The sequence below is a fragment of the Myodes glareolus genome, chromosome 10, assembly GCF_982192425.1.
Source record: "Myodes glareolus chromosome 10, mMyoGla1.1, whole genome shotgun sequence".
Classification (NCBI taxonomy): domain Eukaryota; kingdom Metazoa; phylum Chordata; class Mammalia; order Rodentia; family Cricetidae; genus Myodes; species Myodes glareolus.
The window spans coordinates 61,606,349-61,631,856 of NC_142035.1; the positions used below are offsets into that span (position 1 = coordinate 61,606,349).

The following is a 25,508-nucleotide window of genomic DNA, read 5'->3' on the forward strand; positions in this document are numbered from 1 at the left end:
CCCGCATCTAAAAATAAACTCAACCCTGTTTCCCCTTTATTCGGCTGTTAGGATTAGAAATTGGATGTGAAACCTTCTGAAACGCTCTGCCTTCCCAGCCTCCAACCTCTCCTCCTACTCACTCTGCGGCACAACTGCGGCGCCCACGGAAGCACGCAGACTCTCCTCTGCTGTTGCCGGGGCCTCTCCGCTGCCAGGCCCAGGGGCTTCACTCTGTCCTTGCTCACACCTCCCAGAAGCACTGGACAGCCCAGGCCTCTGAGACCTTTCCCCCAGGACTCCTGAACTGGCCTTTCCGTGGCTTTCCCAGATCCTCATGGGACCTCTCCCATGAGCACACTTGCGCACACGGTCCATCTGCTGTCTTCTCACTCAGCAACCTTTTGTGGGAGGTTTCACGCGATGATTCCCCCACCACTCTATGGGCCCAGGATGGCTTTCAAGTTTACAGTTCTCTATCATAAACTGTTTTGCTGAAGGTCTGGGCCAGCGCGTCCTGCTAACATTTTAAGGCATTCAAATTATTTCTTAGCCTGCCCCCAGTGTTTGTGTCTCTTCTCTTAACCCCACGTAGCATACCAGTTTCTCCTCAACCCTGTACTAGCTCCTGTATTTTCAGTAGCAGACAATAGTACCATTGGTTAAAACAGGAGCAGCCGCCTTGAGCAGGCTGCCTTTGCCACGGCACACAGCCGAGAGCTGGGGCTACTTCCTCCTTCTGAAGGATACCGAGGAGCCTCGCAGTCCAGTGCTGCTGAGGTCTGCACAGAATGCAGCTCCTGTGCACCAAACATCAGGAGGCTAGGGAGCAGGCTACCCTGGAAAACAATCCAGCTCCCTTGACTTGATGTTTAACCTTAGCTCTTTCAAAAGAGAGGTCTGTCTGTCTGTCTGTCTGTCTGTCTGTGTTCCCTTTCCTTTTACTAAAGAAGAATAAAAATTTCAACAAGTTGAGGAAAACTGATAAAAAACATAGAACCCCAAAAGCATTTATCAAGAGTGTGACCTGTGCTGTTTATGCTGAGCTACACCTTTTCTCTGCAACAGAGAAACATGTGGTCATTCTATGTTCTTGGCTTCTGAGCCTTTCCCTTCATCCATTTGCCACTGGAAGCCTGGACATACTTTGATTTTCATTGTGTTGTTGATGTGTGAGGTTTTGTGTGGAAGAGGGTTATGATGTGTGTGTGTGTGTGTGTGTGTGTGTGTGTGCACTCATGCATACATGCGCATGTATGCGTGTTTAGTTTCAAGAACAGATTTAATAAGAAATAAATATATTCATATTTAATTTTAAAAATCAGTCTTATATTTATTAAAATTATAAATTTTAGCATAATTCTTTGTATTTTCAAGTTTCCTTTGCTCGTCTTTAAGATGCACAGTGTTGTTTTTTTTTTTTTTTCTTGAGTTGTGATTTATCACTCTAATGGACTGGCATTACCATAGATGTTTTAAAGCAGAGCATAAAATCGGTGAACGTTCATCTTAAAACATGTCTACTGCACTTAACCAAATGTTCCACACTGAAGTTCCAAGACTGGGTCCAAGATGCTCAAGACCATTCAAAATGCCCACAGGTTTTCCTAGGAACCAGAGCACTGGGGTCCTGATGAACCCTGCCTTCTCTGTATTTAACTGAGTTTTCCAAGGGGAAAGCATTCACACCTGCCGAGGGAAGATCATTTCCACCCCAGTTATGGGTTTGGGGCTGTTTGTCACTAGATCCATCTCCCTGGCCCAGCTGGAAATCACCGACCCCTAGATCGCAGTTACCATGTCTCAATTGTTCAGAGAGAAAGAGGCCGTGACCTCGAGGGACAGAGAGCCAGCTAGCTTGCTCTTTAATCTGTCAACAGAAGAAAATGGTAGGACCCAACCACATTTACCATTGGACTAGGGTTCTCATCAGATTCTTAAATATGCAAATACCCTTTCCTTATATCTCAAAAGACAGGCAAACACAGGGAAATTTTTTTGTTCTTTCAAAATATTCGGAATTATAAGACTGTTAAAGCACTCTACGGTTGTATTTTTGGATTATTCCAGGACTTTTGGCATGGCAATGCACAAGGTCATTCAAATAATGCCTGATATGTGTGTGTGTGTGTGTGTGTGTGTGTGTGTGTGTGTGTTGTGTGTGTGCGTGTATGTATATATGTGTATATGTATGTATGTGTACATGTATATGTCTATGTATATATGTGTATGTGTATATATGTACATGTGTATGTATGTAGGAGAAAATGTTCATGTTATTGCTCTTAATTATCAACACATGTGAATATATATGGATATATATTTTCCTAAATCACTGCCCAAGTAGTTACTGCATAAATCAATTACTGGAAAATTTTTAAAAGATGCAGGGGATCTCTTTCTAACTTATTCATTCAGCTGGACTCCTAGTTCCTAGTCTCTTGGGCACAGGCAAGAAGTAATTTGTCCACATTTCAGACGCTGATTTGGTAAAAGATTTATGGTTTCTGTAATATGCCTTCATTTCCCTTAACCACGGCCCTACATATAAAGATGCCTTGGAGAAGAAATCTCCGGGAATTTGTCTGAAGATCTGCTATTTTGTCAGGTAACGTCTGTATGATGTGAAGCCCCATGTGGAGTGGAGTTGGATGGAAAGATGCTCTCTGGGATTCTGCTCTTTCTGGTCCTCCTAGTCTGCATCTCCCAGCCTTCTGTAGGCGGCCTCTGACCCTGTAAGCTCTCTGACCCCGTAGGCGGCCACTGACCCCGTAGGTGGCCTATGATACTGACGGTTGCGTTTGGACAGACCAAAAGACAAAGGCCTTAATATTAGAAACTCAACCAAACATAGTGGGTTTTCTCTGTGCTTAAGATTTTTATCCTTTTGCCTTTTAGTCTTATGACAGATTGTATCGAATGACACAAGAGAAGAATACAATCAAGGACCTCTGTTTTCTTCTTTATTTTTATTCTTAATTGTTGTGGCAATTAAACATTTTGAAGATTCCAAAAATAATATAATAAGCACTCATAACTAACTACCTTTTTGTATGTATCCTTCATGAAGTTTTTGTTTTAGTTTTTATTACTTTTTTATTGATTTTTATTGATCTCTACATTTTCTCTGCTCCCCTCCCTACTTCTCCCCTTCCCTCAACCCTCTCCCAAGGTCCCCATGCTCCCAATTTACTCAGGAGATCTTGTCTTTTTCTACTTTCCATAGATCTATTAAGATCTATTAAGATCTATTAGATCTATGTAAGTCTCTTTTAGAATCCTCATTGTTGTCTAGGTTCTCTTGGATTGTGATTTGTGAACTGGTTTTCTTTGCTTTATGTTTAAAAACCACTTATGTGTGAGTACATGTGATAACTGTCTTTCTGGGTCTGGGTTACCTCAAACAATATGATGTTTTCTAGCTCCATCCACTTGCCTGCAAATTTCAAGATGTGTAGTACTCCATTGTGTAAATGTACCACATTTTCCTCATCCATTCTTCGGTCGAGGGGCATTTAGGTTGTTTCCAAATTCTAGTTATGACAAACAATGCTGCTATGAACATAGTTGAACACATGTCCTTGTGGCATGGTTAAGCATCCTTAGGATATATACCCAAAAGTTATTGCTAGGTCTTGAGGAAGGTTGTTTCCGAATTTTCTGAGAAATCACCACACTGATATTCAAAGAGGCTTGCACTCCCACCAGCAATGGAGGAGTGTTCCCTTTACCCCACAACCTCTCCAGCATAAGTTGTCATCAGTGTTTTTTATCTTGGCCACTCTTATAGGTGTAAGATGGAATCTCAGAGTTGTTTTGATTTGCATTTCTCTGATGACTAAGGATGTTGAACATTTGCTTAAGTGTCTTTCAGCCATTTTAGATTCCTCTGTTGAGAGTTCTCTGTTTAGGTCTGTACTCCATTTTTAAAATTGGATTATTTGTTCTTTTGATGACCAATTTCTTGAGGTCTTTGTATATTTTGGAGATCAGCCCTCTGTCTGATGTGGGGTTGGTGAAGATCTTTTCCCATTCTGTAGGCTGCTGTTTTGTCTTGTTGACCATGTCCTTTGCTTTACAGAAGCCTTTCAGTTTCAAGAGGTCCCTTTTATTAATTGTTTCTCAGTGTCTGTCAGCCATTAAAGGCTAGGCTCACAACCAAAAAATTAAGTGTTTTTACTAATTTTTTAAGTTAACATGTGATTGATGAGTTGCATTATGGCATTTTCAAACATAAATGTCTTTATACTTTGTTCCTTCTCATCCCTTTCTGCTTCTGTTCTCCTGTCTCACCATCCCCTTGCCTTTGCACGCCTTTAATCCCAGGACTTGAGAAGCAGAGGCAGACAGATCTCTGAGTTTGAGACCAGCTTGGTCTGCAGAGTGAGCTCCAGGACAGCCAGACCTATATAGAGAAACCCTGTCTCAAAAAAACAAAACAACAAAAAAATAAAACCAGTGTGTGTGTGTATGTGTGTGTGTGTAATGCTTTTATAATGTGTATCTTTTGCTTTCTGTTGTAAAAAATTCTAATTTTTATAAGTTTTTGGTAAGCATTATTTTTCATAGTTATAGCAACATGTAATAAAGCATACTTTGCACAGTTTTGAATATTTGCTTGTTTACACGGTCGTGTCTAGATCCTGTCTGGGTTCTCTGAGATGACAGGCCTTGTCCCAACAAAGCATTTGTGTGTGGAGACACTGAAGCCCCCTAGATGGTTTTCTTCCTTCCCAGGCACCCTCTACCCCCAGGTTTTTTTACCACATACAAATGACCCTCTGTCTTCTGAGAACTTTTTGTAGCCTCAAATTCCTTTGGGAATCTGCCTAACTGTGAAGCCCTAGGCTCAGTGTTTTTCCTAACTCCCTCTTTGTAGGTATTGGATAACAGAATTCTGGATCATGTTCAAAATGGATGCCAGCTTGACCAGCACCATGGAAGAGTTTCAGGACCTGGTGAAAGCCAACGGTGAGGAGTCACACTGCCGCCTCATCGACACGACGCAAATGTAAGTATTAAGGTCCCCGTGGGTCCCTTGAAACCACTTCCCTCCAGGAACCCGAGCGGGGTTGCTGGGCTTCTAATTCTCTCCGCCTCCAAGAAGGTTCAGAGAGCCCCACCAAAGATAACTTTACAATTTGACTCTTTTTTGTTTGTTTTTTTGTTTTGTTCCCCACCCCCACCCCCGAGATAGAGTTTCTGTGTTATAGCCCTGGCTGTCCTTGGAACTCACTCTGTAGACCCGGCTAGCCTTGAACTCACAGAGATCAGTCTGCCTCCCCAGTGCTGGGATTAAAGGCTTGTGCCACCACCAGATAACTTGACATTCACTAGGAAAGCGGAGAGGTCCCCAGTGAGGAAGCTGCAGAGGATGGGAGCTAAGAGCAGAAGGTAGTCCGTGAGAAACCAAAAGTTCAGTGTCTGGACCAGGCCCTCATTTGTAGTTGGTGCAGCAGGCACCCCTGCACTACATGGCCCAGGCACTATTGCCAAATGCCCCAAGCAGAGTGTGAGAACATGTAGTAGATGTCTGTGAAAGACCATTAGATTTTCGGAGCCGAGAAGGAACTCAGGGTTGTTTACATTGTTCTTCGAGTTCCTTATTCACACAGTTGGCTCACTCTGGAAAATGAGGCCTTCTTAATTTGGGGAAGAAGGTCACACGTTATTACATGCTGGGGTTTTTATGTGCGGTTAATTGTTTTGCAATAATACCAATTCCCAAAATACAGAGTTCTAGAACAGCAGCATATTGGAGAGATTAATTCACACAAAATCCTGTTTTGCCTGGGGTCTGTGACTGTCTGACCTGGGGTCTGTGACTGGCTAGTCTGGGGGCTGTGACTAGTCTGGGGGCTGTGACTGACTGGCCTGGGGGCTGTGACTGTCTGGGATCTGTGACTGTCTGACCTGGAGGCTGTGACTGTCTGACCTGGAGGCTGTGACTGTCTGACCTGGGGTCTGTGACTGGCTAGTCTGGGGGCTGTGACTGTCTGACCTGGGGGCTGTGACTGTCTGGGGTCTGTGACTGTCTGACCTGGGGTCTGTGACTGTCTGACCTGGAGGCTGTGACTGTCTGACCTGGAGGCTGTGACTGTCTGACCTGGTGGCTGTGACTGGCTGGTCTGGGGTCTCCGATTTACTGGTCTGGGGGCTGTGACTGGTCTCTACCCCTCATCTTGTTGTCGCTGCCATCTGTTTGACACAGTTGAGCTGTTCACTAGTGGCAGAGCTGTGACTACTCTCCGAGTCACGCTTGGAACACCCGTGCACAAAGAAATGATTTCAAAGTCGTACCCCGCAATCCCAGATCAATCTGCCCATCCACTTGGGTCCTCTCTACTTCTCTGCTTGGAATTACACAACTTGAAAGATAAAAGAGTTGCTTTTTTATTTTTTTCAAAGTAACAACCTTTCTATTTTAAAGATGAAAAAAAAAAGTGCCTAGAATCCAGGCTACTTGTTTTCTAGTTGGATTTTCTCTCCCGGAGTTTTTCACCGTGCATTCTTTAGAAAATGTTAGTTGAGGATATGGCCTGACTTGATGCACTTAAGTTACATTTTCCTTTGCCATACATTCGAGAGTCTTGAATACAATGTGGGAGAGATCTACGGAATTTGCAGCCTTTCCCAAACTTAAAATCAGGGAACGCTTATGTCCCGAGCCAAGGATCTCAGAAATGCCACCTTAAAAACCCAAATTTATGCCCGCTGCCTTCCAAAACTGCTTGCCTCTGCTTGGCACGAAAGAGAGACTAAGAGAGACTCTGGGAGAGGCTGTGAGGACATCAAGGAATCACTGGGTCGTTCTAGGGTCAGCTAGTTTATATGGCCATCTTTGTAACTGGGGACATTAGAGGAAAATAAGTTGTTTCTGCCCAGGGTGACCACAGGTTCCTACCAATGATCCTTGCAGCATGGTGTCTTCTCTCTGTTTGTCTCTGAGTTCTGCTGGTATGAATATTACCACCCTCTTACGAATGCCTCCAACAGTCCTGCAACCCTCACAGTAATGAAGGAACACATCAGAAGAGTAGTTATATTAAGACCAGAGGTAGAGCCAGGACCAAAGCCTAAAAGTGTCCCTTCCCACTGCCCTGCTGTCCCTCTTGCTGAGTCCAGGAGGCTCACTTCTTTGAATTGCTATCCCAGCGGAACAAACGACTGGGGAAAACTCAGCCGGTGCGTTATTTGCGCCCTCCGATGCTCACTAATTGTGCGCTAACTGTGTGCTGGGAATTCTTGTGGATGACGCTAGCGTGCTCGCTCCTGAAGAGCAGCTGTGGTTTATTCTTCCTGTCTTCTCCCTTCCTCATCTCCCCACAACAGTAATTCTCGAGACTGGTCCAGGAAACTGACCCAGAGGATAAAATCGAACACCAGCAAGAAGCGGAAAGTCTCCCTGCTGTTTGACCATCTGGAACCCGAGGAACTGTCTGAACACCTCACCTACCTTGAGTTCAAGTCCTTCCGAAGGATCTCTGTACGTAGCCAAGGGGCGAGAGAAAACCTACTCTGGGGAGCTTAGGGACACGAGCAGAGGATGTCAGTAGCCAGTTGCCCCCCTGACCCAGCATGACCCTCTCTCTGCCATGGTACCAGAATTCCCTAGCAGGCATCATGGGATCTGGAAACCCAATGCCATCAGATCTCCTTTGGCTGCCAGGGCTCTGCTTCCCCTTGTCACACCCTCTGTGCCCTCAGACTGTCCATTCTAGCATTCACTCAGTCTATCAAGATAAGTGCTGGGGGCGGGGTACACATGATATCCTGCATGCAGGCTTGTCTATGAGGATGCACATGCCCTCCACCCCTGAAAATCATTAGACTTTCAGAAAACTGTTTTATAATTTTTCAACAAAAAAAAAAGGAGAAGAAAAGAAAAAGTGGGAGTAGGTTCCCTAAGAGTTGGGATTCCAGGGTAGGCTTTGAATAACTCTGGGAAGTTCTAAAAATAAAACAAATGTGGCCAGTCTTTCTAAAACATATTTAAATTCCTGAAACGGTGCCGACATGGCCAGCATTACCATACTTCTGGAAGCAAACTGCTTACCTAGCTCATGCTGTTGGTATAACCAAGCAGAGCAAAGGTAGAGAGAGCTGAAGGGAGAGAGGGAGCTTTACTTAACCATTAGCAACTGGGAGAGACCACGGCACATCCTGTTCTCACTACGGTCCTCACAACTAACTCCACAGGACACCTGAGAACACTGTTCCACACAAGAGAACTTGTCACCGTGTTAGCTGCAACCTGCTGTCCCTGGCCATTGTGCTTTTTGAAACATGACACACTTATTCCACTCAGGCTCCCCTCCCACCCCCAGGGACCGTCTTCAGTTTTCACTCTGACACCAGTCAGTACTTTGCTGCTGCCTTAGGATGACCTGTGTTCCCCAGGTGGAGGGTGGAGGGTCACAGGATTGACTTGAGCAAGGGCTGCATAGCTTATTCGAGTTGAGGCTCAGGTCTCCCAGTCACTCAGCACCAACTTCCTGAGCCCAGCTGCCTGTGGAAGGAGACAAGCAAACCAGATCGCAGAGATTATGTCATAGCTTCTCCCATAACACCCTGACTGCCATCACCCAACCAGAGACCCAGGAGCTTCCCCTTGGAACTGGATCTAAAGGCTCCCCGGTGCCAACTTCCCTCCTGGGCACCCCTCAGATAGAGCGCTGGGCCCCCATTGTGAGGCTGGGGTTTTTCCATTTAACCCACCTCCCGAGTCCCAAGGCTAGATAGAGCTGAAAGCCTCTGAAAAGGGAATGTTATCACACTGGAAATCAGAGCTGTGCCGGAGAAACTGGCAGAGCCATCCTGGGCCCGCGTGATGTCTGCTTGATGCCGGTGCTCAGCTGTGGGGAGGCAAAAGTGGCAGGGAGGAGAAGGAATCAGAGCCAGCCTCTCTGGGTGGAACAGTGTTCTGTTTACAGATAAAAGCTTCAGCCTTCTCTCTTTTGAGTGCCGTGGCCCCTTCATGGAAGGCTTTGCCAGTGGGTCCTTGTGTGCTTTTCTTTTTCCTAAGCAGTTTTCACAAATAATAACTTTCCCTCCAACATGGGGGAACTGCATCTCTGCTGTGATTTGTTTAGCCCTTTGTGGGAAAATTTTATTTTGTGGATAATTCTCTCTTTTTAAAGAGACAGATGGATTAAACTTATTTCGAGTGAGAAAGGACATAGTGCATTTGTTGGAATGAGGGTGACCACTTCCTCTTAGAACCAGGAAGACCTTTGCTTGCTGTGGCAGCCCTCACAGCTCTTCTAAAGAGCGCTTTTGCCCCACTGGGATATGACCACCCGCCAGCAATCGCAGCACCATGGGATGGAGATCAGTTACTGGGCATCTGGGCATCTGGGCATCTGGGTGTCTGTTTTGTTTAGGCAAGGCAGACATTCGTGTTCTCTCTCTCTCTCTCTCTCTCTCTCTCTCTCTCTCTCTCTCTCTCTCTGTGTGTGTGTGTGTGTGTGTGTGTGTGTGTGTCGAGAGTTGGTTTCCCACCACACTACAAGTCTAACGGGAGTAGTGGGAGTGGCCAGTCCCCCTCCGGTTGGAATTCCCATCATCTCTGGGGCACTGGAAAAGTAGCACAGCCAGGCATGCGCTGGCGCTTAGCTTGGCCCTGATGCTTCCCTCACAGTCTACTGGCTATCTGACCTGCCCACCCTGGCTTTCAGAGTGCAGAGATCAGCACATCGCCGCATCCTCCCATAGCAGTATCCCGGGAGACTAGGCTCTTCTTTACTGCTGAAGCTGAGAGATTCTTGTGACAGGGACATGTCAGCTATAGTCATCACTTAGACCACACAGTCCCATTCATAACAGTGGGACACATGCGGTCCCATTGTTATCCATAGCTGACACTACTGACAGGTTGGGAAAACAAGGTCGCTGTGTGTCTACTTTGCTGTGTTTCGGGTACCTTGGCCCCTGCTCAGGGTAGTTCAGACAGGCTAGTGTTAGCATGATCTTCCTGTTAGCACTGCTGCATTTGTGGAGAGCTGTGCTTCCATACCATGTATTATCTCGGTGCTTATAGCAGGCTCGTGTCCTAAGCAGGGAGGTTTTGTGGTCACAGCTTTTGTAGACAGCAGATGGAAAGAGAAGGGTTCTAGAAGGAGAACTGTGTTCTCCACCTGGAGATTCACAGCTAGAACTAATAAACATTTTCTACTGTGCTATGCTCTGTTCGGGAGAGAGAAAGCTGTCTGCTCAAGCATGTCGTTTGGGTTAATTAACTTGTGTCCATCCTTGTGCGCCTAATGGGCTTCATACAGAGAGGTCCTAATGTGATCTCCCATGCATCATTCTCTTTGACCTGGTAGCAAAGATGCCAGGGTGGTAGCCACAGGCTTGTCTGCCCATACTGGTTCCCAGTCACCACTGAGCGGAGCTGATGTGCCCCTCAGAACTCCAAGAATACCTGATGGCTGTCTTTTTTTTTCCCCTCCAGTTCTCTGATTATCAAAATTACCTTGTAAATAGCTGCGTGAAGGAGAACCCCACCATGGAGCGGTCCATCGCCCTGTGCAATGGCATCTCCCAGTGGGTCCAACTGATGGTTCTCAGCCGCCCCACCCCGCAGCTGCGCGCAGAGGTGTTCATCAAGTTCATCCATGTGGCTCAGGTAAGTGGCTGGACTGAGATCCTGGGCCATGGGGTAAATGACTTCTTCCTTTCGCCCGGAGCCCATCCTGTCAGAGTTGTGTCCCCTGTGACCCACAAGGAGGCGTGTGCACCTTCTGTTGTCTCCTGGTCTAGACATGCACCTCTTCTTCCTTCTCACCCGAGAGCAAAGTGGAAGGCCATGTGGACCATGTCAAGATCAAGACTCAGCTCTGCCGTGCTTTTTCAGGAGACACATGAGCATCTCATAACTAGCCATATGGCCAGCAGATGGGCAGAGCCAGCCCAGCCTGAGTTGTCTTAGGTTCTTGAGTTGAGGCTCTGTGGATAGCATAGTCGCTGTTTGAGGAGCAGCGATCCTAACTTCTCCTTCCCAGCTATTATCCTTTACTAGCATAAGCACCACACAGTGGAATAATCTCTTTTCCTCAAAATGAAGCCTGGCAATAGGATAAAGGCGATACACATTTTCCAACCCAGGATGGTCTGCACCAGTATTTCTCCAAGTTTGGAAGTGGCCCACCTGCTCTGATAGTTCTTAAAGACAGATGTGACATACTTCTAAGCCTACCCCCAGTCTAGGGAGCCAGAACTTATGGGGTTGGGTCCAAAAGTCTTCATTAAGCATGTACTCAATGAGTCTTAGACACCAAGGGTTTAGATGACAGTTCACAGATAGATACCATGAAAGAGAGGCATGTGGCCTCCCTGCCGATCTTGGATCTGCTCTAGAGGTCAATAAAAGGGAAAAAACCAAAGCCCCTGGCTGTTAGTCTAACGCTATACGGAAAATGTGCGGCACAGAGATGTCCGCCTCTAGGCACCCCGTGTGATGACATGCACAGTGATCCTGTTGTCATGTGTCCCGTGTCACAGAAGCTCCACCAGCTGCAGAACTTCAACACGCTGATGGCTGTGATCGGGGGGCTGTGTCACAGCTCCATCTCCAGGCTCAAGGAGACAAGTTCCCATGTCCCGCATGAGATCAATAAGGTCAGTGACCTGTCTGTTCTGGGGCCCCTAAGACTACATACCCCTGCTCAACCGGGTTAGGGGCCAGGGAGGCAAACCTAAGGAAATCAGGATGCTTGAGTCACAGACCTGAGGGTGTGTGAGATGTCGCCTGGCCACAGTGTCACTGTGCCTCTCTCTGCCAGACCACTTAGGATAAGTAACGTGTGCCTCTTCCTTGTGTCTACAAGGCGTCAAATGTTCAATACTCTCCTAGTCTCTCCTCACTTCGGAATGCTTCCCCCGAACAAACAGAAGTTCAGTTGCTCATAGCGTGTGTCAGATGTATTTATGCGGTGGCAGCCTGGAGCCCTAGCTCACTAGCAGACTTTCCAAACCCTTGAATTTCCAGAACTGGAAATGCACTCTTTAGATATGGTATTGTTGAGAAGGGCCTGGTCACCAAGATGCATCCTCTGGTCACTTGCAATGGTTTTATGACACGGTTTACTCAAAATGGTTTTCCCGAAGTGTCTCATGGACTGTCCCACATTTCTTAGTTAGATGTCACAGGATATTCTTTAATCTCTGTGGCAGAAGGTTGCTAGTGTACGTACCGCCCACCATGATGTGGTGAGCCGTGCATGGCTTGAGCTAGGTAATGATGGCTGTTTGCACACTGTCATCTCATGTCACTGGACTTTGGGGCTTGCTATCCACAAACCAAAACATCCTAAATTAAAAGAGGGGGCTCTTTTTAGGGAAAGATTCCTGAGTCTCGATATCCCTGTCCATTTATCCCGTGTATTCATCTTCCTTACAAGGAGTTCCTTTTAATTAGCACCTCCTATTGCCATGCTGGACCCATGAGAAGCCCCTTCCCTATGGCTGGGTACCCAGAAATATCTTTAGTCACCTTTTCATTCCCAACAGTTCTGCTGAGACCATACTGAAAAGATCACTTAGGTATCGGAAACCATGCAAAGGGGTGGGGGGGGGGGGATCTCTTGCTGTCTCGGAATGACTGAGTGGGCACAGTTCAAGCCTCTACTCCCTCACTGTATAGAGATGGCTCTTGTTAAAAAGAATTTAGCATAGAGTCTAACTAATATGGGTATTGCATGTGAAGACATGATGGCAAAGCCACTCTGCATCTTCATTTCTGAAAAGCTGGCGTCATCATACTTGGGGAGCGGGGTTCTTACACCAACAGGGGGTGTTTGAGAAGATTGTCTCTGGCTGCTCCCTTTAGACATGGGGCCATTTTGAGACTCTTGGGCCACAGAATAGTAACCTGCCCTACACTACTGTAGCTCCCCAAATAAAACACAGCTTCCCAGGCCAGCAGCTAAGGCTGTGCCTGCTGACCTCACAAGCTGGACCCGATTCAACATGATGCTTCTGGAGGCTTCCAAGGACACCAGAAAAGGCAACTTAGAGTTTGGGGTTATGAAGGCACTTATTTACTGTATCCTCCTGTGCCTTTAATTGTTGCGTCGAGTGCTTATATTAGTTCTAAAAATAAATCGTTTTGATATAAAATGATAAAATCGGGAACACATACTTTGGTTATGACTATACTCTGGCATTTGACATGGCTGGTGTTTTGATTTAAGAGTTGTAATAGCTACAAATGAGATGCATCACGCGCCGTTCAACGAATCCGGGATGGGGTAAAACCACGGCGAACATGAGCGTAAGCAAGGTGGCATACTCGGCCTCACAGGCATCTGTGACCAGTCTGCTCTGCTTTGTAGGTTCTGGGTGAGATGACTGAACTGCTGTCCTCCTGCAGAAACTATGACAACTACAGGCGAGCCTATGGGGAGTGCACCCACTTCAAAATCCCCATCCTGGGAGTGCACCTCAAGGACCTCATTTCCCTGTATGAAGCCATGCCCGACTATTTGGAGGATGGGAAGGTGAACGTCCAAAAGCTCCTGGCCCTTTACAATCATATCAATGAATTGGTCCAGCTGCAAGAGGTGGCCCCACCATTGGATGCCAACAAAGACTTGGTGCACCTGCTTACGGTGAGATCCCCATGGGAGAATAGTTACTAAGTACTAGCTATGCCCTGGGTCCATTCGACTTCCCTTCCCATATACTGCCAGCTCCTCTTTAGGAATAGGATACAGAGACACAAAGTTCAGCTTCTCAGAGGAGGTGACATTGTTAAGTGATAGAGGCCTCAATTTAGAATTGAGTTGGGGAGCGGAACCCAGGAGGCTTTCTTTTAAGCAGTGTGCCTTGTAGACTTCTAGGGGTGGGTTCCTACTCCTGCAGAAAACTGTCCCTAAGCTTTCAAGGTGGAGCTGATAGCAAATCAGATGCAAACCTTGGTCACTAGTGGAGACAGCATATTCTCACTAAATACAGTAAGGCAGGTGGAAAAAAAGAAACAGCCAAACAAAACAAGAAGAGTGACTCTTTGGGGGTGTGTTAGTTTCATCTTAGATCTCTGTGCCTGGACACATCCCAGCCAAGGGTGGGTGTGGGGAGTGGAGATCGGGTTTGCAGTGGGTGCGGGTAGCATCTGCTGCACTTCCTTCCAAATTTGTGATGCTTCAGAGTGCTAGCTGCATGAATGTGGGCCTATGCTCTCAATCTGCTCCCTCCTTTGTGAACTCTAAGGGGCCAGTCTTGGGGTGATCCAAAACTCCTGTTCTAAAGTTAAAGTTCTAAAGAGGCCAGGGTCTCTTCCTGCCTCACAGAGCGTGTTGATAGAGTCACAGGCTTCACCCCCAGCTTGGGTGCAGTTTGGGGGTTCGAACCCTTTTTCTTTAAACAAGTACAAGTCTCGCACACCACCATCAAGTCTATAGAGATGCATAGGTAATAAATCACAAATAAAGAGAACATCTTAGAACTTAGTCAGTATTTAAGAACATTCTAAAGGAATGAATTAAAGTTTTCCCTATCAAAGTAGCAGGTATTAAACAGGCCAAATTTTCAGGATTTTCGTTTTGTATTTGTGTGTATGTATGTGTGTTTGTGCGCGAGATGGAGTGATGGCTCGCACGCGCGCTCACACACATGCACACATGCACGTGCACACACACACACACACACACACACACACGTGCTCACATGCCATGGTGTGGTTATGGATGTTAGAAGACAATTTTGTGGAGTCATTTCTCTTCTTCCAGCTTTATCTTGGTTTCAGAAACTAAGCTCAGGTCTCCAGACTTTCACAGCAAGTGATTTTACCTGCGAAGGCATCTTATTGGCTCCAACTTAGTGTTCTCCAAACTGCTGAGTTTGGAGAGATGGCTCGTGGTGAAGAATACTTACTGCACTTAGAGATGACCAGGGTTTGATTCCCAGCATCCACATGGTGATTCCCAACTCCAGCTCTAGGGAATCTAATGCCTTCTTCTGACCTCTGCAGGCACAAAGCACACCATGCACACATACTCACATGCAGACAGAGTGCTCAAACATAAAATAAAATGAATAAACCTAAAAACAAACAAAATCCCAGCTGAGCACTAAGAAAATGGGCTGGAGAGATGGCTCAGCGGTTAAGAGCACTGGTTGCTCTTCCAGAGGTCCTGAGTTCAATTCGCAGCAACCACATGGTGGCTCACAACTACTTGTAGTCAGATCTGGCGCCCTCTTCTGGCCTGCAGGCATACAGAACATGCCTGCAAGCATGCAGACAGAACACTGTATATATAATAAATAAACCTAAAAAAAACAGAAAAAGAAAATGAACCACTGGGAAGGGAAGATGTAGCCAAGAATAAACCTCAGCTCTAGGAAAGGTGGTGCCCCAGAAATGAACCATGTTCTGCCCCAACTGCAGCTATCCCTGGATCTGTACTATACAGAAGATGAAATCTATGAGCTCTCCTATGCCCGCGAGCCAAGGAACCACAGAGCCCCGGTAAGTTTCTCACCCTGACGCTGAGTGTAACCGGCCTTTAAAAGCTCCTCAGATTCCTTCTCAAGAAGCTGGGCTTCAGTTGCTTACTAATTGTACGGTTTGTGCTGTGTGCTCAGCTTTGTGCAAAGCGTCTCAACATATGTGTTACACATAGTTCTTATCCATAAGCAGCTTGCTGTTAAGACCAAGGGACCCCTGTGTGAACAGGAAATGACTGTGTGCCTAATGGGGGGTTGGGTCAAATCTGTCAGAGGCAGTGTGACGAAGCACAGTGCTGTCTCCCTCCTGTCAAAGGGTCCCCACATCTCATTTCTAAAACGGGGTGATGACAGCAACACTCACACTGAAAAGCAACATTCGTGAAACTTTCTGCCATGGTAGAAAGAAAAACATCAGTGTCCTGTGGTGTTCTGGGTTTGGAAGGTACTGGATCTTCTGAACTCCTGTGCCCAGTAGGACTCAAAACAGCACCAAGTCCTGGTTTTGCACACAGTAGGACCATTGCAGGTTACCTGAGCCTGTCTCTCTTACTGACAAATACGTAGCATAATTATTCCCATCTCCTAAAAGGCTTCCTAACTCCCCAAGTAAGAAGGACTTGAGGGAAGAGAGTTGCCGACTCACAAGAAATCCATTTTGTTGTTGTTGTTGTTGTTTGTTTGTTTGTTTTGGGCTTCTAAATCCCATTGCCTCTATAGAATGGTCAGGAGGGTCCACACCCAGGGCAGTAAAGGTGTTTCAGAAGAAGGGTCAGCAACTTCTATTTTCAGGGGAATTTTAATTGGGGCCAAGGTTCAAATTATCAACAATAGATTCTCGGCATATGCAGAGTGCATTTCTTCCTTGGACACCTTGCCGTCTTGATTAGCTTTTCCTCATCCATCTCTGCTAAAATGGGACAGGAGCGCAGAGGCAAAGGGCTTGACTCACGTTAACCTTTGTCGATACGGCTGACAAGAGAGCTAATGGAGAGGGGCCTGGAAGTCAGGCCCAGTGAGGAGCGAAATTGTCTGTAGCTGGAGGTCCTGTAGGCGCTCTTTAGAAGCCTGTTAGCCGAGCTAATTCAGACAGGTTCCAACTGTGTGCGCTTTCTTCTTCTGCCATGGCACACAGTCAGATAGCGCGAAAGGAAGGAGCCCTGTTAACCTGTGTCAGTCACAAGGGTTTCTCTATTCCATTTTAGCCACTAACTCCTTCGAAGCCACCAGTTGTAGTGGACTGGGCCTCTGGAGTATCTCCCAAACCAGACCCAAAGACCATCAGCAAACATGTCCAGAGGATGGTGGATGTAAGTACCCATTTCAGCAGACAAAAATTATGGTATGTAGCTTGCTTTAATTTCAGGATGTGGGGAGGAGAGGGGGCCAGGAAGAGAGGCATGGAGGTGAGGATGCTCAAACCCGTTCCCTTGGGAACACAAAGCTGCTCACTCCACACACTGTGGCTGTAGAACATTTCAGAGGAAATAATGTCAACACACTGGTCTCCCATGGGGTGGGTTTGCCATGCTTAAAGGCCCTTGCAGGGGAACATATGTTTAAAAGTTGTTGGTTAATATGTGGCCAATATCAGCATGTAGCAATGCTAAGAAGGAGGATGGGAAGCTTGGCACCGCGTGGTCTGGCTAGCTGCTGGGGAAGGGGATGGACTGCGTGCTGTCTTCACGCTCGAGTCACACATGCAGAACAGTGAGGAGCACAGGACTCGAGGAGGAGAACTCTTCCAATTGGGTTTGGCTGTGAGCTTCCCAGGGAAGGGAAGAGAGACCTGCAGGGAGGGCAGAGTGGAGGGAGAATGCGCATCCTCTACCCAGTGGAGTAGCTGTGTGCAGTAGCCAGGGCGTGGCCCGGTTGAGATCTACAGGTCGAGAGCAGCTAGGCACCCTGTAGTGTCGCTCGGGATGTGCCGTGCTGTGCCAGTGCCACAGTTTAGGGGGCCTGGCTCAGCGCTGCTCTTAGTTAGGCTGATGCCAAGTGTTTATGTCTCTGCCCCCTTGTCATTTAGCTACAGGGAAAGGTGATTGGTTTTCGTCAGTAAGTGGAAGAAATCTTTTTTTTTTTTCAGTCTGTCTTCAAGAACTACGATCTGGACCAGGATGGCTACATCTCCCAGGAGGAGTTTGAAAAGATCGCTGCAAGCTTTCCATTTTCCTTCTGCGTGATGGACAAAGACAGGTGAGGGTGGTGCTTGGGACTGTGGGAGAAACTTGCAAGCGCGTGTGCTGCCAGGCTTAGACGGGATATCCTGGAGGAAAGGGCCGCCATCAAGTGAAAGCCTCACGCCTGTCCCCTGGGCTGCCGCAGCCCGTGAAATCCACACGCTTTCTGAGTAGCCCACTCAAAGACTCCCAGTGCCACCAGTTTAGGAGAAACACTTGGCCTTCCTTCCTGCTTTGATGTTACAAACCATGGAACAACTCATAGTTATATCAATATTTCCTGCATTTTTCTCATTGGCTCTAAAAGCTTTATGCTAGGTCTCTTCAGAAAAACAAACGCTTGGCCGTGGGTTCTACACATGGTTTTCCTGGCTCAGGACAGACACCGGTGCATGAGGCATTTGCTTTCCTATACACACATTACACAGCACTTCCCTTTCAAGTCCTGAGCACACGGATGTGTGTGGCCATTTACCATGAGTGATAAGCAGTCAGACTGCCTCACTCCCAGTCCATGCTATCCTGCGCCCTAACGATGAGGAGAATGATGAGGAAGCAGCCACGGGAAGGACAGATGGGAAGGTTAGGTCCAAAGGCTGGAAACCTCCCTTCCCATACTCACCGCCTTGCCTGTCATTCGCTGCAGGGAAGGCCTCATCAGCAGGGATGAGATCACAGCCTACTTCATGAGGGCCAGCTCCATCTATTCCAAGCTGGGCCTGGGCTTTCCTCACAACTTTCAAGAGACCACCTACCTGAAGCCTACTTTCTGTGACAACTGTGCTGGCTTTGTAAGTCACTCTTAGACTGTCAGAGTTGAACATGGTGTGTGTGTGTGTGTGTGTGTGTGTGTGTGTGTGTGTGTGTGTGTGTGTCGGGCGGTGTATGCAGGACAGTTTAAATGAGTAAGACGCGCACGGCCTCAAAATCCTTACGTAATCGCTCTGGCTCAGAACCCAAAAGAACACCCAGAAAGCACAATCCCAGAAAACACAATCCTCTATGGACTTAGCCTGCATCCAATTCCTTCCTGCTTTTTTATTCTTCCCTGGTGCGTTAAAGTTCTGAAATAAATGGTACAGAAATGTGGAGTTTGGATATGCCTCTCAAAAGTGTTACATGCTGTTTCAAATGTTAGAAAATCAGCACTTTCTTCCCCTTTCAAAAGAAACTAACTTACCTGTGTTCCAGTGGGTCACTCCACACCCCACAGGGTGACCCTGGTTAAATTCAGGGTGTCACAGAACAAAAACTATAAAGGTATGGCAGTGGAAGAGAGGCTTATTGAGAAGAGTAAAGGGTTGGTAGGACTGGGAGAAGGACAAAGGAGGATGGGACAGAGGGATGAGTGTGACCACAGTGTATTATATACATGGGGGAAATTATCCCAAAGTGATCCTATCTCAGAGATTACCTGAGTGCTGTCTGTCCTCTGTCCCAACCCAACTAATAGTTTCCTGCAAACCCAAGTTTCTGACACAGGATCTCATACTCAGTCCTCAGGAGCCTGTCGGTCTGGATTCGTCCACATCTGGCCTGCAGAGCACTGGGTTGTACAGAGCTCTTGTATAGGGAGCAGTCGTCTCTGACTAGTGGCTTCTTGTCAAGGAACCAGGACATGAGACAGCTGCCAGGGTCTCCCAACTGACAATCAGTAGAATGAAGATAGAGAATGAACGCTACCAGGGTCTACCCATTGGTAGGTAATAGAAGGAAGAGAGATAGAAAATGGATGCTACCAGGGTTTACCCATTGGTAGGCAGTAAAACAAAGACAGAGAATGAATGCCAAGGCACAGCCTCATACCAGACAGGAGAATGACTTGGGCCATATTGTCTTCTTTACCTTGTAGCTCTGGGGAGTGATCAAGCAAGGATATCGCTGTAAAGGTAAGTCCCAGTTTTGGGAAATGGAATCACTCACTTCCTTTGTCCAACAAAACTCCTCTTGGTAACATTTTTTGTGCATAGTAGTTGTCCGTTCAGTCCAAACATTCTTGGCTGCATTCAGAGCCAAACAAGAGAATCCTAAGAGGAATTGTTGCCAGCCAAGAGAGGGATGCCCATAAGACCAGTCAGGTAGTTTTGCTCTACAAGACCCTCTCTTGGCCTCAGTTGCTCTGGAAATACAGATGGCCGTGCTCCTTGTAGAAGTCTGGAAAGACGGATGCTCAAGTAAAGGGAATCACTGGGTTAGGTTACTACAGGACCAGTCAGTTTTTCTTTTTTCAGCAGATACCTCAGGACCTAATTTTCCAGGTCAGCATCTCTTTTCTCCTCGATGAGATGCTGCTTCGTTCTGAGACTCATTGACGCAGTTAGTGATAAGTCCTGGGGTTTGCCAAGGAGGTTAAGAACCAGGAGGTGATCTTTCCTAGACTCCTTAGGAACGTCAGGTGCCCTGGCTCCAGAGGCTAGACTAGCTGAGTTTGGCAAAAAAAAAAAAAAAAAAAAAAAAAAAAAAAAAAAAAAAAAAAAAAAAAAAAAAAAAGCGGTGCGTGAATTTGGCTGTGAGAGAGATGCTAGGAAAAGGGAGCGGCAGACGTGTGAGCTGAGTGTCTTGTCCACAGACTGCGGGATGAACTGTCACAAACAGTGCAAAGACCTGGTAGTGTTCGAGTGCAAGAAGAGAATCAAGAGCCCAGCGGTATCCACAGAGAACATCAGCTCCGTGGTGCCGATGTCCAACCTTTGCCCACTGGGAACCAAAGATCTGCTCCACGGTAAGTAGGGACTAGGGACGTTTGCCGTAGGTATGGACAGGGAAGGAAGGGTCAAGTTCGGAGGGTAAGAAAGATCACCTCAATTGCTATGCCACGGCTGATTCGTTATGGATTTTAACTCCCTGGGTGCTGTAACAGAGTGGAAGTTAGACAAAAAAGTCATCAGGTGCTACTGGGTACATACCAAGTGCAGATATGGACTTCCTGCCATGATTGCATCCCATGTTAATTCTCTTCCTTCATCCTTAAGCACCAACCAGAGGCAGAGAGAATGAATGTATAACATGCATAACATGAAGTGTTATGTAGTGTATTACATAGTATGTATTACATAGTAGTGTGACATACTATGTAAATGGGATTGCTGTGCTCAGAAACAAAGACTAATATCTCCATAGCTCAGCAGCGTCCTGAGAGCATACTATCAGTAGTAGCTGAAACAACACGCGTAGAAGCTGAAAACGTGGTTTTCTTGGCCCTGTTTCCAGAAGGAGGCAGACGCAGCTGAGAATTTGGTTTCTGCAGTTTAACAGAGACCACTATGCACGAAAAGTGACCAAAACCAGACTCATTGCTAATAACCCAGAAAGGAGCCTCAGAAAACCATGTGACTGGCCCTTAGGGCCGGCAGCAGGAAGTAGGCTTATGCACAGGTTCAATGACTATATGTATCATCCCTAAGAGGAACCTCGCCCATTAAATTAACACTCTGTCCGAGACGGAGAACCTTGAGAGATCAGGTGAAGAAAGATGATTAAAATTCTAAAATCAGAAAAGTAAATCCGGGGGGGGGGGGGGGAGGTGAAACTCTGGAGATATGCTTGGAGAGGAACCAAATCATCCAAGAGGAATCCAGGACTAAGCCAGAATTGTCACCGCTAACTCTGCATATGATAAAGTGCAAGTGAGGAGTGGTTAGGAAATAATTTGAAGCCAGTAGACCAGAGACTCCCCAGGTCTGGAGGGCAAAGGAGCAGAGAGGACGTGTCTAGTTGAGATTTGAAAGATGCCCACCAAACTGGTCAGCAGGAAGCAGTCCTGTGAGACAGCCTTGGTCCTGTGGAGTAACCAGTATATTTGAGTCAAATTTGCTGAAGGTCCTGCACTGTACAGGTTGGATGTTGTCTCATGAGAGAGAAAGGGTAAAGAATATGGGGACTGGATGGGAAGTGATAGATGACATCTACGCCTTCTTCTAGCCTCCAGGCATAAGACAGACAGGCACAAAAGAATTCCTTTTTAAATTTAGCAACAAGAAAAATGTGTCATTTTAATACACATGTATCACCAACAAAATAACAAAAAACCTTTCTCATACATAAAAATCACTTTATTCCCTACACTCTGAAAAACAGGATATGTTCTGCCTCCATTTAATGAAATAAACAGAATCCAAAATGTGTTTATTAATAAATGAGATATAGACCCTAATTACTTTGCAAAGAGTTCAAAATTTGTGCTGAGTCTTTACAAAAGGTAAACTTGGATGACCTCCAGTTTATCTTCCCACCTGGCTCAAATAAATCCACTAATCCTCCACTTCTTTGGGAAATTCCTCCTTTTAGTTAATATTTCCAGGCTGCGTCTCAGGCAGGGATATTGGCTAAAAGAAAACCAGATGGCTGGTTTGTCCTTGCCCCTGCAGAATCAAATAAGGGTGATAAATTTTAGAATACACTCCACAAAACTAATCCTGCCACCTCACCATTACCCTGGACCAGTTGCACAGTGAGTCCCACAGGGAGTTCCTACTGTCTGTCTGCCTGAGTAACACTCCCGTTCCTGGATCAAACTCTGAGCCATAGTTCTCGCCCTGAGTCCACAGAAGGCATTTATGGAATGTTGGAGGAGGGGCCACTTGGTCGTTCCTGGCTGCTCAGCACCAAAATAATCACACAGAAACTATATTAATTAAATCACTGCTTGGCCCATTAATTCTAACTTCTTATTGGTTAACTCTTACATCTTAGTTTAACCCATCTCCATTAATCTGTGTATTGTCACATGGCAGTGGCTTACCGGCAAAGTTTCAGCATGTCTGACTCTGGCTGTAGCTCCATAGTCTCTCTCTCTCTCTCTCTCTCTCTCTCTCTCTCTGCCTTCCTTCTCCCAGAATTCATTCCAGTTTTCCCTGCCTACCTAAGTTCTGCCCTATCAACAGGCCAAGACACTTTCTTTATTCATTAACCAATAAAAGCAGCACATAGACAGAAGGACCTCCTACACAATGGAACATTCTGTCCATATGTTTATCCCGCTATCTTTAGAAGTGCTAGGAAACCATGCTACGTCAAGGCAGGGATTCTAACTCACAGAAACAGTGGCTGTCCCGGTAACTTTTGTGCAAACAGAAAAGGTGCTTGAGGGGCTGAAGGGATGGCTCAGAGGTTAAGAGCACTTGTTGCTCTTGTAGAAACCTGAATTCAGCTCCCAGCATCCACATAGTATCTTATGACCACCTCTAACTCCAGTTTTAGGGAATCCAAAACTCTCTTCTGGCCTCCAAGGACACTGCATGCATGTGGTGTACATATATACATGTACACATACATGATACAGGCAGAACACCATACACACACACACACACACACACACACACACACACACACACAAAAATCTTTTTAAAAGGTAAAAAGGGAAAGATGTTCTTAACTTGGTGTAGATGAATCCTGACACAAAATCCCTGGTTTTTGGCTCCTACCATGTCTGACATCGCATGTCTGAAAACAAAAGGTGCTTAGAAACAGAACTCCTGAAATAAGAAAGGTCTCATTTGAGACAGATGTTGAGAATCGAGCTATATCTGAGAACACTAACAAATATATCTCTCCGCAGCACCCGAGGAAGGAGCGTTTATATTCCAGAATGGGGAGGCTGCGGACCACAGCGAAGACAGCAAGGACCGGACCATCATGCTCCTGGGGCTGTCCTCCCAGAAGATCTCAGTGAGGCTGAAGAGGACTGTTGCCCACAAGACCACCCAGACAGACCCGTCCCCCTGGGTCGGCGGCGAGATGCCAGCTGGCCATTTGGTGCTGTCCTCCCCGCGGAAGCCGGCCCAGGATGGTCTGTATGTGCTACCCAGCCCCACATCCCCTTGCCCCAGCCCAGTGTTGCTCCGGAAGCGGGCGTTCGTCAAGTGGGAGAACAAAGAATCACTTATAAAACCCAAACAGGAGCTTCACCTCAGACTCCGGACCTACCAAGAACTGGAACAGGTGCCTCCCTTCTCGCCACCCTCCTCCCTATGTTAGCTCTCCTGCTGAAATAAAATCCAGTAGGGAAAGCAAAGAGTGATGAATCAAACTTTGGTTACTAGCAAGTTAAGTAAGCAGACAAGAAAAAGGGAGAAAGTTGCCAAATGTAGGTAATCTAAGTCATTTTTTTATCAAGGAATAAAGGAGACATTAGCTCTAACAGTGTTTAATTTTACTAAGGAATGTTTTCTTGCCCATTTCCCTCGCACATCATGATTTGTATCACGTTTGAAGACCTGTCAGTACCACCATTCACCATAATCCACCATCCACCTAGCTTAATGTGTTTATCTGAATAGTATGTCCAATGAAGCAACCCGCAAGGTTCTGGGACACTCATCCTTGTTCCCAACAAGGTTCCTTCCCAGCCAGGCCAGAAGGAGAGTCTGAGAGCTATGTGCTAGGCAATGTCTGTGACTTAATTTGATGACTGGAATGAAGAACATGGTATCAGGAGGAGCACAGGACAAAAGAGCAACAGATTTTCTGGAAGAAAACATATCTTTTACTCAAAGTACTTTTAAAATGCATGTTAGCAAACAAGTCAACTTGAGTTACCATAGGAAGAGAAACTGACAATGTCTCCTTTTAGAACAATAAAAGAAATCTTGAAACGGAATATGATACAAGTAGAGGACTTGGTCTGAGACACCAAGACATTTTTTTTGTATTGCTTTTGTTTGTTGCTGTTTGGTTTGGTTTTGGTTTTTCAAGACAGAGTTTCCCTGTGTAGCCCTGACTGTCCTGGAACTCACTGTGTAGACTAGGTTGGCCTCAAACTCAGAGATCTGCCTGCTTCTACTTCCTAAGTATGGGGATCTAATCCCAGACATTCTTTAGGCCAGTTATTAAACACTGCAACCTGCTTGGTCTTCTGTAAAATGCAGGGCTGGGAGTCCATGCCGAGGTTTCAAGTCTCACATGCTTATGAAAGGCAGAACGCCAGCTGTGGAAATGCCATGAGGCACAGGTGACAGTCACCAGGCCATGAGCCCTGGTGTTGTATTAGCTGCGTCTCTTTTCTTTTACCTGCCTCACAGAGACCTGAGGACCAGAGTTCTCCGCAAGCATGTCAGAGGCACAATCATGTGCTCTGCTGTCCCATTAGGGACCTGCCATGCCTGGTCTTTAGGCCAATAGTCCTCAACACAGGGAAGGCGTCCAGCGAAACTAGGATTTAAAATAGCATGCAATAAGGATGTTGATTACAGCTGTTTATTTCAATACACATTAAAGGAAGGTCTGTTATTTTGGTTCATGCCATAACTGATTCAGCATGGAACCAAATAAAAGAGGAATCGAAGACATTTGGGTCAGATACGCCTGGGCTCTAGAAGAATGTGGGAGCACTTCCTGTCCCTATAAAGTCTACAGCTACTACTATAAAGTACTACTATAAAGTCTACCAACTTCCAGGGTGTGCGCGAGGATTAAGCTACCCTATTACCACATAGAACTGTCAGACTCACGGCCAGTGCTCAATCTCACAGAAGCTGGTAGACAGCACTCTGGGTGGTTCAGTCTGAGAACCCAGAGGGGATCCCGTTAACCAAACAGTGCACCTGTACTTTCCGATGCCCGTGTAAGTCAGTCTGACATAAGAATACTTGCCTCAAAGCCAGAAGCCTGGCGATGAACCCACGGCTGTACAGTTAAATTACTGCCAACAGAACACTAAATCCCAGTGTGGGGGTGAGAGAAAAGTCTTCCATCAAAAAGGCATATTGGTTATCAGCAATGGGGGTTGTGAACTTAGGTTAAATTAACAATAACATCTCATTTCACGGAGTTTTGAAGCACTGCTTGCATAGTTCAGAGCAGACCAGACCACAGACTACTGTCTGCCAAGTGACGATGTCTGCTACACGCTATCCAAAGGTCATGTCTTCCTCCACCCACTTCCCAAGAATGGATTATTCTGTC

General features: G+C 46.4%; 1 protein-coding gene across 2 annotated transcripts in view; it reads left to right on the forward strand.

The window, feature by feature from the left end:
* The window catches only part of Rasgrp1 (RAS guanyl releasing protein 1), a 65,348-nt gene that overhangs the window by 37,023 nt on the left and 2,817 nt on the right, over positions 1–25,508 (forward strand). For both annotated transcript variants that reach the window (XM_085696485.2, XM_087911303.1), the window contains exons 4-16: positions 2,525–2,587; positions 4,859–4,990; positions 7,312–7,465; positions 10,433–10,606; positions 11,482–11,598; positions 13,314–13,589; positions 15,368–15,448; positions 16,632–16,736; positions 17,513–17,622; positions 18,253–18,397; positions 19,459–19,495; positions 20,176–20,328; positions 23,164–23,546. In XM_085696485.2, coding sequence (XP_085552611.2) covers positions 2,525–2,587; positions 4,859–4,990; positions 7,312–7,465; positions 10,433–10,606; positions 11,482–11,598; positions 13,314–13,589; positions 15,368–15,448; positions 16,632–16,736; positions 17,513–17,622; positions 18,253–18,397; positions 19,459–19,495; positions 20,176–20,328; positions 23,164–23,546 — 1,930 coding nt within the window. The remainder of the gene's footprint in view (positions 1–2,524; positions 2,588–4,858; positions 4,991–7,311; positions 7,466–10,432; positions 10,607–11,481; positions 11,599–13,313; positions 13,590–15,367; positions 15,449–16,631; positions 16,737–17,512; positions 17,623–18,252; positions 18,398–19,458; positions 19,496–20,175; positions 20,329–23,163; positions 23,547–25,508) is intronic.